The sequence below is a fragment of the Amphibalanus amphitrite genome, unplaced genomic scaffold (genome assembly GCF_019059575.1).
Source record: "Amphibalanus amphitrite isolate SeventyFive unplaced genomic scaffold, NRLGWU_Aamphi_draft 001997F_arrow, whole genome shotgun sequence".
Taxonomy (NCBI): Eukaryota; Metazoa; Arthropoda; class Thecostraca; order Balanomorpha; family Balanidae; genus Amphibalanus; species Amphibalanus amphitrite.
The window spans coordinates 19012-31020 of record NW_024883490.1 but is presented as its reverse complement, the minus strand read 5'-3'; the positions used below and the strand labels follow the sequence as shown (position 1 = coordinate 31020).

The 12009-nt window shown below is 46.1% G+C and overlaps 1 protein-coding gene across 1 annotated transcript; it reads right to left on the bottom strand.

The window, feature by feature from the left end:
• Positions 1-23: 23 nt before the first annotated feature.
• Positions 24-11149, bottom strand: LOC122376053 (histone-lysine N-methyltransferase PRDM9-like). The gene is made up of 12 exons (XM_043355721.1): positions 10974-11149; positions 9419-9648; positions 9112-9260; positions 8923-8996; positions 8600-8683; positions 8329-8405; positions 7846-7939; positions 7563-7675; positions 3880-4022; positions 3560-3693; positions 165-845; positions 24-34 (listed from the first exon to the last, which is right to left on the bottom strand). Exons 1-12 carry the CDS (start codon positions 10984-10986, stop codon positions 24-26), a joined length of 1803 nt encoding a protein of 600 aa, XP_043211656.1. The 5' UTR covers positions 10987-11149.
• Positions 11150-12009: the final 860 nt, after the last annotated feature.

Here is a 12009-nt window from a genome sequence, read left to right as displayed (position 1 = left end):
CAATATTCATTATAAAACATTCATTACTTGCGCTCTTGGAATTCGGTTACAACAGTTTAGGCGATATTTCAACGACGATATTTCTGCTCTAAGCGATTCGGCCATTCGGCCGATATAGACACTTGCGCGAGAAAATCGCCGCTGTGACGACCGAATGAACCGGCCGAATGGATAGTGTGCGGTGGCCTTAACCCGCTGAGTGAACCGTGCCGGGCAGATGGAGCAGCCGTACGGCCGCTCCCCTGTGTGGGTGCGCATGTGTTTTGTTAGGGTAGACCGTTCAGTGAACCGTGCCGTGCAGATGGAGCAGCCGAACGGCCGCTCCCCAGTGTGGGTCCGCATGTGTGCAGTAAGATGTGACCGTTCAAAGAACCGTGCCTTGCAGATAGAGCAACCGTGCGGCCGCTCCCCAGTGTGGGTCCGCATGTGTATGTTGAGGCTTGATCGAACAGTGAACCGTGCCGGGCAGATGGAGCAGCCGTATGGCCTCTCCCCACTGTGGGTACGCATGTGTCCGATACGCGATGAAAGGTCAGCGAACCGTGCCGGGCAAATGGAGCAGCCGAACGGCCGCTCCCCCGTGTGGGTCCGCATGTGTGTGTTTAGGTGTGCCCGTTGAACGAACCGTGCCGTACAGATAGAGCAGCAGTGGGGTCGCTCTCCCGTGTGAGTCATGCGGTGGTGTTTCATACGGGCGGACTTGTCAGTTGAGTATTGACACCGCTCGCACTTGAATCTCCCGTTCCTGCCGATGTGACCGTGTCTTATCTTCACGTGTCCGTCCAGATGTTGTTGTCCCAGACATCTGACGTCGCAGTAGGGACACTGAAGTGTGCGACCAACACCTGTGAAAGACATTGAGAGAAGAGCGATGTCGACAATGTTCCTGGCCAAATATGAAAAATCAGGCAAAAATGATTTCATCCTGTGTGATACTCAATATAAAAAAAAAATGAAGGACATGCATCGCTTCCATAGTAGCGATGCGTTAGTTGTCGGTGAAGCAGGATTAGGGCGCCAGCTGTGCCGTCCGCATCTGGACAAAGAAGTTTGAGAGCCACTGAAGGTACTGACCGATGCCTGACATGCGGTCACGACGTAAAGAGACGTCGAGTAGCGGTGGTGGAATTAACAGTCACCAGCCGATAAACTTGCGACGGCGATAAACACGTAATGGACAAGATCGGTTGGCTGACACAGATGAAAATTGAACGCCCACAAAGGCATAGGTGCCGCAACACCCTATGAAATGTAATGTCCCCAAACGCAAGGATGCTGGATGGCTCAACACCCCCAGGTTTTTGATGCAGCTCCTCAAAATGCAGCAGCTTGCATAAATTCCAACAATGCTGAACAGATGGGCTGGATTTCGGATTGAGTAACATGATGTGCCCCACTCGATGTCAATAAAAATGTTGTGGTTCTTATTGAAAACTTCGACAATATGGACAATATGTTCAGAAAAAAATGTTGACATTCAAGACTACCCGAAACGGTACTCAATGCCACCATCGCGCTACCTGTACAGTCATGAACTAGCGTTTTGTTCTTGTCAAAAAGTTTGGATTTCCGTTGCAAACGTAAAGAGACGTCACGAGACTTCAAAGAGACTTTTGCGAAACGTAAAGAGGCGTTACGAGAGAATGCTGACGTCATGGTGTAAACTTCTTCGGGAGTAAAAAAAAACTGCATCTATTTGATAGTTTTAGACATTGAAATCTTGTTCCGTTAGACTGATCCTGAATATTACGCAATATCCCAAAACAATTAAGTAATTAAAGAGATTGGGTACCTCATAAAAAGGGCAAATTCACACGATGACATCACGAAAAACGAACACGTTACAGGTATGCCAGTGACTACAGCCTGGTCACCGGCACGTTGTTGTATTGATAGTACCGGACTTTGTCAAGCAAAAACAAACCTTTTAACTTCAACAACATAAATGCGCTCGATAGTTTTCGAGAAAACCCTGCTGACAGGATGTGCCCCGTGACACTATCTGCCCCAATCTTCCCTACCCATCGGCCGTCAACTATTCAAAATCATTTTAAAAGGTAAAATCGTTCCCCTCAGCAGTCCTTTAAGGATATATACCACTCCCAAATATATATTTTTTCTTGCTACAGTTTAATGATTATTTTATGACAAAAATGATGCCGATTAAAAAACATGTTTATGATTTTTTACTTATAACAGGTATACGAAGAATTATATTGTATCTTCCGTTGGGACTAAAGATGGTGGCGGAGGATATTACGCGTTCACCAATCATATTGCGTTCTTTGAAAAAAAAAAACAGCTGCACATGTGCGTATCGAAAAACATGTGCGTATCGAGGTAAGACCGTCGAGTGAACCGTGCATGGCAGATGGAGCACCCGTACGACCGATCCCCAGTGTGGGTTCGCAGGTGTCTGGTGAGGTGTGACCGTCGAGTGAACCGTGCCTTGCAGATGGAGCAGCCGTACGGCCGCTCCCCAGTGTGGGTACGTATGTGTTTGTTGAGATCTCCCCGCCTAGCGAACCGAGCCTGGCAATGTGAACACCCGTGCGGCCGCTCCCCAGTGTGGGTCCGAATGTGCATGGTGAGACTTCCTCGTAGAGTAAATCGTGCCTTGCAGATGGAGCAGCCGTATGGCCGCTCCCCAGTGTGGGTCCGCATGTGTCTGGTGAGATTTGACCGTTCAGTGAACCGTTCCTTGCAGATGGAGCAGCCGTATGGCCGCTCCCTAGTGTGAATCCGCATGTGGTTGTTTAGGCTTGCTCGAACAGAGAACCGTGCAGTGCAGATGGAGCAGCCATACGGCCGCTCCCCAGTGTGAGTCCGCATGTGTATAGTGAGGGCGGACGGTTTGGTGTACCGTGCCGTACAGATAGAGCAGCCGTATGGCCGCTCCCCAGTGTGGGTTCGCACGTGTCTGGTGAGGGTGGACCGTTCAGTGAACCGGGCCGTACAGATAGAGCAGCCGTATGGCCGCTCCCCAGTGTGGGTCCGCATGTGATCGGTGAGACCTGACCGCCTAGAGAACCGTGCCTTGCAAATGGAGCAGCCTATGGCCGTTCCCCTGTGTGAGTTCTGCGGTGGTTTTTCATACAGTCGGACCTGTCGGTCGAGTATTGACACCACTCGCACTTCAAGCTGCCGTTCCTGCCCATATGACCGTGACTTCTCTTCACGTGTCCGTCCAGACAATGTTTTCCCAAACATCTGAAGCCGCATTGGGGACATTGGACCGAGCCACTGATTCCTGAAGAATACACAGAAAGAAGAAAGGCCATTAAAAAAACGTTCCATGCCAAAGCAGGTCGCATTATGCGAGCTGCTTTAGCATAGAACGACCTAACCCGGTTAGGTCGCAAGCCGAAATGCCAGTTCAAGTTACGAACCGAGCCGATGTAAGTTGGCATATAAACGTCGTGCCTGCATACGTCAAAGTAGCAGAACTTCTCAACGAACCGGGCAAAAAACAGTCTACTGTCGGCAGAAGGGTAAATGGCATTACCAGCGTCACTTCGATGGACACCATAGCTCTCGGAGCCGCAAACGATGAACTGACCTGAAGATGAAGGTCCGGCCGGAGAGGAAGTCACAGACTTCTCAGACGTCTCCGAGTGGACGGTCAGTTCCCGGGCCGAGTCGTCTGCGTAGTACACCAGCAGCTCAGAGCCCCGCGGAACGGGCTTTGACGTCCTGCATAGGGAGATAAATATAGCATTATTGATGAAAGCTTGATTGGTGTAGTCACAACACTTACACAGTCATTAATAACTTCGACGAATCCATTAAAGAAAAATAGGGGCCACAGGACAAACCGCGCATAAAATACGTAATGCAGTTAGGAAGAATAGATCCGTGGATTCCAAGACAACAACGCACCTGAAGTATACCTGGCCCCGGTACTGGAAGGCCACTATGTTTTGTTCTTCCTCCGAGCGGGCACAGTTGACCCTTCTGAGCCAGTTGCTGCAGCTCGGGTCTTCGGCATTCACCGAGTGATGCACGCGCTTATCCTTCTTGATCTGTGGTAGCAAACAAAAACGTAGTTCATCATATCAAAGAACAAAGTAAAAATATGGCATGTGCAATGAAAACATTATAAAATTTACATGTTGCTAACATTGGTCTAACATGTTTTCCATGGGCGCCGCCACCGGGGGGGACGGGGGGGACGCGTCCCCCCCACTCACAGAATGGAAGGGGGACGTCCCCCCCAAACTCATTACGGAGCGAGCGAAGCGAGCGTATAGTCGTTCGTAGGTTAACGGAAATTTCTGAGTATGCCGTGGTCACGCTTTTGCTAGGCTTATATCTCAGCAACCACTTGATCGACTTACATGCGGTAATTTTTGTAGGGTAGCTAACGAGCATCGGACTATTCCCGATGCATGTGAGTGACCCCATATGCACGTGCCACGTGAAAAACGAAGAGGTGTCAGTGTTGTAGCAATTTCAATATCTCGGCAACTACTGGGCCGCCATTGCGCTGAAAGTTGGCATGTAGGTAGGTATACCCACTAGGCAATGCATATCCATGTGCCACAGTTGGGGTGCTGCTGCACGTGCGCACATGCAGGGGTCGATTCCAGATCTCGAGAACGGCTGAACCGATTGTACTGAAATCTGATACATGGTTAGGGACCGGTTAGTAGGGTGCCGTGCAAAAGTCAGTTGGGACCCATTTTGCACGTGCGCACGTGCAGGGTGCCGCTTCCAGATCTCGAGAACGGCTGGGCCGATTGCGCTCAAATTTGGCACATCGTTAGGGACCGGTTAGCAGAGTGCAGTGCACAAGTTAGTTGGAGGTATCCCCTCGCAATTTCGCACGTGCAAGGCCCACCCCACCCTCTCGCTCGCTCCGTTGGTCGCCCCAAAAGGCGTTTTACTGGTTGTTATCCTACTCGAAATTTGATTAGGCGCTTCGGTCCAATGAGACCATTTCAGAGCCGCAAGTATGAAAGAATTAGTGGGAGACATTGGTCGGGGCAGCCACCCCAGTGAGCCGCTTGGGATGAACCCGACCAATTGAACAGGCAGCCTGCAGCCCACTGGCACTCACTGCACCCAGCAAAGGACTATAGCTCCAGTGGAGCCATTCCCGCATGGGATAGAGTTGTCCGTCCAGCCTGGAGCAGGGGTTGCGGCGTGGAGGAGAAGGATTTGACTGTCCTGAGGATGGAAGAGATGGAACGGCCGGTGCCGAATCTGAGAGGGTCCAGGAGGTTTAGATAGGTACTCAGTATATGGGGTGTGGGCCTACATGCAGATTCAGATTCAGATTCAGAGGTATTCAAATAAGGTCCACAATAAACGTGGCTTTTCACTCATTCACGTCTTGTGTAGAGCAGAAAGGGAAGCTGGATGCATTGGTCTGACCCCTGCCACCTCGGCCAACAAAATCTCCAGCTCTTTTCCGACCTGTCATCGCGGAACTGCCGATTTTTGATATCGTGATCAACGTGTGTCGTATAACACGACTGGCCGAACACGGGCCTAATATATTTCGTCTAACTAGCCAAGAGCATGACTTTACACCAATCCATTCCGACCTCGAAGTCAAAATCCAAACATTTTCGAAGACTTCAACTCCGACTCTAGCCAAAACTGGTCAAAACAGTCAACTCCGACTGATTCCGGCTCCGACCCCACACTTCTGCAGTCACGCTACACTAAATTTCCAGCTTCTAAGAAATAAGCTATACCTACGGTTGACAGGACCACAAAACTTTGAGGCGACTTGACTACTTGATTTGGTTTTCCTGACCTAAGGTTTTCTGGTATCAAGCTTGTTACACGGGCTGCAAAATTCGTATTTTGGAGCAGTTTTGCCTAATGTTTTTTTTTTGCCAATTTTCGCGGCGCTTCGCGCCGATTCGTGCACAACCCAAAAAGAGATATTTGTGACTATACAACGCCCCCTCCCCCACGCGGGTATGCAATATGCATTACCTATGTAATATGCATTATCGATCATATTAGTGGCATACATCAGCAATTATACCGTGATAGAACACGAGGCTTTGCCGTGAAACTGAATCGGACATCAGATGTGTATAGGTAGGTACTCGGTGGGAATGCGGTCTATAGCCATTACTTTAAGGAAATACCTAAACATGGGTGTCCATTTCCGCCAAGTCGGGGGTGCCCGAGCTCTCCAAATTCCCCGCCGGCTCGGCCGGCTTGGCTTTGGAGCCTCAACAGACCGTGCGGGTCAAGGTCACCGCTCGGGCGGCGGCGGATTTGCTGCGCCCGGGCACCCCAAACTCGGTAGAAATCGACACCTATGTACCTAAACTACTTTCCTCAAACCAGTTGTTTTGCCACAGTTTTATGAGTTTTTAAACTTAAAATGGTCAGGCAATAATGAATATTTGCAAATGGATTTTATATTTATTTTTACATCACTTTTCCATCTTTCGTAGAGGCTACTTACCTATATTGCAGCGGAAGCTGATCACGCGTTGACCAAGCATAGTACGTAACTCAAACCAGCTGAATGCTGATTGGCTAGCATTTTTCCGTAAGGGAATGGATTCCTCGGTAAGAGAATGACAAAGTGTAATCTATGGGAATGACGTCAGTCTTCAAACCTAAAATCGATACCGATATATTTGGCTAGGGCGATCGTTGGGTCATAAGAGCTCCTGATTTGTTCTCGTCTCAGCTCAAGCTACAAAACTGCTACTTCAGTTCAAAACCCTATGTTAAAAGTGGCATATTTGCTTTAAACGTTGAATGCATCCGACCGAAAAAAGCCACGGTAAGAATGTCTACTTTTGGGTTTTCAGTCGGTCAGTCCGTCCCCCCCAGTCAAAAATCCGTGGCGGCGCCCCTGATGTTTTCTAAAGGGAGATAATGAGCTTTCATTTTTCTTAAATAAAAATTATTCGACCTTCATGTTATTTTTACCGCAGTTTATTAAAAAGATAAAAACATTTCTGGCACATTTTCGTATGTGAAAGCTGTTTTTATTTCTACAAAAAAAGCAGTATTTGCAGTACTTGCAAAACCCACTGAAATGCTGTGTCCTTCTCTTTCAAAAAGTCGCAGTGTGCGGCGTTTTTGTTTCAAACAATGACGCGTTATTCCCATAGCCGTGCGTTATTGTGGCCATTCAAATCAGATGGAACGCAGCTACGAAATTTATGTCATCCGGTACACATGTATTTCGACCCACTCGTATTCTAAGAAAGGTAATGTATTTGCATCAATATATCAAAAGAATCTTTTGACATACTGAGTAATTTTAGTGGTACTAAAAATTTCAAATATTGATTTATTTTTACACACCGATTTTACTTAAACCTGCAAGTACTTGCTCACCCATCACTACCAAGCGCGGAGCGCTTGAGCTACTTCAACTTAAAAAACATGGTAATTTTGTGCTTTCGGCAAAATGCAATGAATTTTCATTATATCTATACATCTTCTACTAAAAAATGGTCCCAACTCCAATAAAGTGGGAAAAGGTCATAATCTACCTTTAATAGCTTTTATCGTTGAAGTAAGTCTAAAGTGAAAATATGCGTTTTTTACCTGCAAAACAAAACAACTGAACTGACCTGCCATCTGTACCCGGTTGTTCGACTTCGGGCCTGACCCTGCTCGGTGGTCAAGGTGCCCTCGTAAGGACCGAGTCTTTGGCGCGCAGGTATGTCCTTCTCCGCCAAAACTCCTGGAATCAAATAAATACAAGCCTTCACCTCAACTAAATGGACACAACATGTACTGATACATGGGACATGAAATCATACAACACAAGCAACCATCACCAAATGATGCATCAAATCAAACGTCCAGCAGCAGTTGTTACGTATCGCCATTTGTCTTGCCTCATTAACTTACCGGTGCCAGACGCTGGATTTGTCGACGGACCAGAGCTGAGAGAAGGCGGGAGAGTCTTGACGTCCCTGTCGACATCTCCGATACCGGGTCGTGCCTGGAATGTTCAGCGCATGTGGGGCGCAATGTCGACAATACAATCAATGCATTGAGATTATCTTAAGCCTGTTTGTAAATCAGACGCGTATGTTTTGTGGATATAGATCATGAACCTGTTCTTGACCACGTACCCATGACAGTATTACCTGCTAACAAGACAGAAGCAAAGCAATAATATAACTATGAGCATGGATTAGAGTAAATACTTCATCCATGCTATGAGGAAGAGGATTACGTAAATGTGAAAGAAATAGATCATTTTTACATGAAGCTCATGTCGTTCCGTCACTAGGGCATCAGGCACAATTGGTCATATTATTTAATGTCTAAATGTGAGAGGAGTCATGTGTAAAGAATACGAATCAGACCAGTATGGACCAGTCTTACCTTGGTATCGTGTATGATCTTGAGCGGTCCATGGACGGGACATTCACCGTCCCAATCGCGGCAGCACACGTCACAAACTGTCAGAAAGAAGGGCGAAAAAATTATTAGCGATTTGATGAAGAGCAGACCAAGGTTTAATCGTTCAAGGTTCCGTTAGACGGAAACAATGCGTCTGTATTCGGTTTAATTTGTCTGCAATATGAGTGCTTATCGTGTACATTCGTCCGTTGATGAGGACAAGGTAGCTGACTAAAATCGAGAGAATACTCACATATGTTACTATCATCGAGACCGTCCACATCTCGGTAGTTTATGACGAGACGTTGACTCTTGATGAACACTCCTTCAGCAAAAACTGCAATAAATTCAACAGGGTAATAAATCATTCGGTGGCATTTCGGTAACGCGTCAGTTCAATAGAGTGCATGCAATTGAACATAAGAATGGTTCGATAATGCCATTCAATCACTTTGTAGAGTACGAAACCAAAAATAAAAATAAAACTTACATTTTCTCTGAAAAGGGCACAAAAGTAAGACCGAGGATATCACGATAAACCCATTGCTTACAGTCTCTTCACATATATAAACTTACCTTCAGTAGAGTCTCGAATGGCAGACGAACAACCAAGTAACAGACTCCTTTTTGCATTGGAGATGAAACAGGCACTGAAAGAACAGACAAATGCAAATATTATTAGAATTCATCAAGGATAATATGTCATTGTTTACTATGTCAAATAACAACTAAAATTTCAACAACAGCACTGAATCATGCCCTAACCTGTCCCGGTCCACCTCAGTAAACCCGATGAAGTCCTCAGACGGTGACGGTGATCGAGGTCGGTACTTTTCCTCCTTCACTAAAGAATGCAGAGCGTGGTCCGACAAAGGATCGTCGTCCGACACCGAGGGAGACGACGGCCGCTCAACCTAGACCGGATCAACAGACGAACAATATTAAATGAAACATAAGATGTTTATCCTCCACAGATATACAAATTGGAACACATTATGCGCTGTCATTCCCTTTTATTAACCTCGCAGCTAAAAACCAATGAGAGGTGAGCACCTTGTATTTGAACACGTACCCTTGGTGAAGTGACTTCAATCTTTATCTCCTCTTTCACAACTGGCCGAAAGTCGCTCTCAGAGCCACTGTCTATGGGAGTGCAGTTCCTCGGCCTCTGAGACTTCCTCACACTCCGTGACGGACCCCATTCCCCGTCGCTGTCAGCGGAGCCCTCCAGAGACCACTTTGGTCCTTTTGGTGACATTGATGCAGCCCGCATGAGCGGCAGTAGTTCAGACACTGGTGGATCTGGAATAGGGTCCAATGTCCTTTGTCAGTTCACATTGAGTTGACTAGATGAAAGCACAAAACGGAGAAGTTATGTAGCAAGAAAATACAAAGTTGCAGAGTTATCACCACCAATAATTGAATATTCCTTATGGAATTAATACCCATAAAACATCTCTCAATAATGACAATGACATGGTTTGCTAACAAGAATGCAGCAGGAAAATAATGGAGGTGCTCCTATACCTAGCATTTAGATCCTAGCTTTATATGAAAAAACTGTAGCCTCAAATGATCTCTGATGACCTTTCTAGAGGGCAGGCTAGCAGCCAAAGACACCTTTGTTGTCACAAGTAGTCCAAATCATTGCGATTCTGAAATATTTTTATTGGTCCTCCTGACCTGGCAGGCAGACATGACCTCAACCTGGGGTCAAAAATGTCATATGTTGTCAAAAAATGATGAACTACAAGCTACTCCAAGCAGTGAGGCGCTTCGCACCAGTTTTTTATTCACACGCAAAAAACTGGACAGGGTGGTAACAACTAACAAATGCCCCCCCCCCCCCCCCACTGGGGCAAAGGTTAAAACTGGGTAAATACTATTAGAATTGTCTCGTGGCGACCTACATGATGGTACTTTCCATTTCCCACTGTTGAAGCTTCTTCCTTACCCATGGATGCCTAGACAAAATCATTGCGTCAGTTTTGAGGTTAGGTAAGGTCTGGTTATGTTTCTTTTTTAATATTTTGGAGACACCTACCTTATCATCATATCTGGATTTAGCGCATTAAAGGAACCCTCCCACCTTCAAAAAAGTCAATGAATTGGCATAGAAGTGATGTCCCTTGGTTCGGAAAGATCAAAAATGAATATGTACCAAATTTCACCGAAAAATATTCACTGGATTTCAAGATATTAGGCTTTTACTTTTGTTTACTTTTTGGAATCTCTGCTGTTCCTAGCGACTATTTGAAAGTGCGGCACTTGTTGCGCTTAAAACAGCATATACCACAACATGCTACCAAACGTTTTAGTTAAACATTTAAAATCATTAGATCTCCGCTGACATCACAAATTCTAAGGGGGCATTCCGGTGCAGTCGCCCCTTAGAATCCGAAAACTGCAAGTTTGAAATTCCATATCTCCAAATTAAAGCATTTTTCGATGTTGTTGTGAGTGCCCAAACCGGTACTGAAGGCCATGGCCACCAATTTGGCTATCTCAACTCAAAACTAATGTTAAGGTGGGATGGTCACTTTAAAAATGGAAGAATACGTATTACGTAAGTAGGTACTACCTACTTACTTTTGAAAAGTGAGTCGATGCTATTATACCGAACTTACCATGCTGATCCATCTCAATCTCCAAATCAAGATCCCTCGTTTTCTGTGCGAGTCCGCTCAGAATGAGAATTCTATAGATGGCCTTGATGAGAATAAGTTGAAGTCAAAGTTGAAGTGCGCATCACTAGCAACACACGACGCGTGCTCTCACGTGGTACTGCAGCAAAACTGCGTCATAAATGTCGAAATCCAAGGCTCAGGGTCATCGAAATCAACGTCCATCAATTGAGCAGCAGATTGATATTCGCGAATATCAAACTGAAAATTCGATATTCGGACGGCGAACGCAATAACTCAAGAACCAGTGAACCGATTTTGATGAAAAGGCCCTCATTCGATTCCTCGTTCTTTATTGCAGGTTGACGGCGATTTCCAGGTCACTAGGTCATGACCTTCAAGGTCAAGGTCAAGGTCAAAGGACGGGGAACGCTCTACCGATTTACATGCGGTAATTTTTGTAGGGTAGCTTCATTCCTTCTACTAAGTATTGGACTATTCCTGATACGGCTTTGGCAGGTAAACAGGTTGTTAGCTTTCAGATTCTATTAGGTAACTGCGTAGGTGACAGGTGTAACGGAGGTGTAACACAGGTGTAACGGAGGTGTAACGTAGAAAACCTGAGAAACACACAGAAAGAAACCCACATCATAAATATGAACATAAATCATAACACTAAGTGACTTATGAGCATGAAAAACATCCGAAATATAGGTAAATTAGGTAAATCGGTTATCAACGTGAGAAATCAATGTATGGAAACGATATCACAGATTGTATCCATAGGTAACAACATAAGCTGATAAATAGGTAACAAAACGACAATATTCTTTGATTCATACATACTCTGTCCCGAATCTGGCCGGGTGCCAAACTCTGTTCATGGCATGATGACTGCCAAAGCGAAAATGGCGTCCTCGACCACGCCGCCGGTGAAAAGCAAATACGTCTCTGCCGCGCAGCTGACGCCGCGACTTCAGTGAGTCGCAACCACTAAATATCACTTGACCAGCGGTGGAGCAGCGCCGCTACATGGCTC

Excerpts from the sequence above, each read along its gene's own strand:
- LOC122376053 (XM_043355721.1), bottom strand. Across the intron at positions 8,997-9,111 it reads ACTGAGGTGGACCGGGACAG|TGCCTGTTTCATCTCCAATG; the intron begins GTTAGGGCATGA and ends CTGTTCTTTCAG. Across the intron at positions 7,676-7,845 it reads AAATCCAGCGTCTGGCACCG|GAGTTTTGGCGGAGAAGGAC; the intron begins GTAAGTTAATGA and ends ATTTGATTCCAG.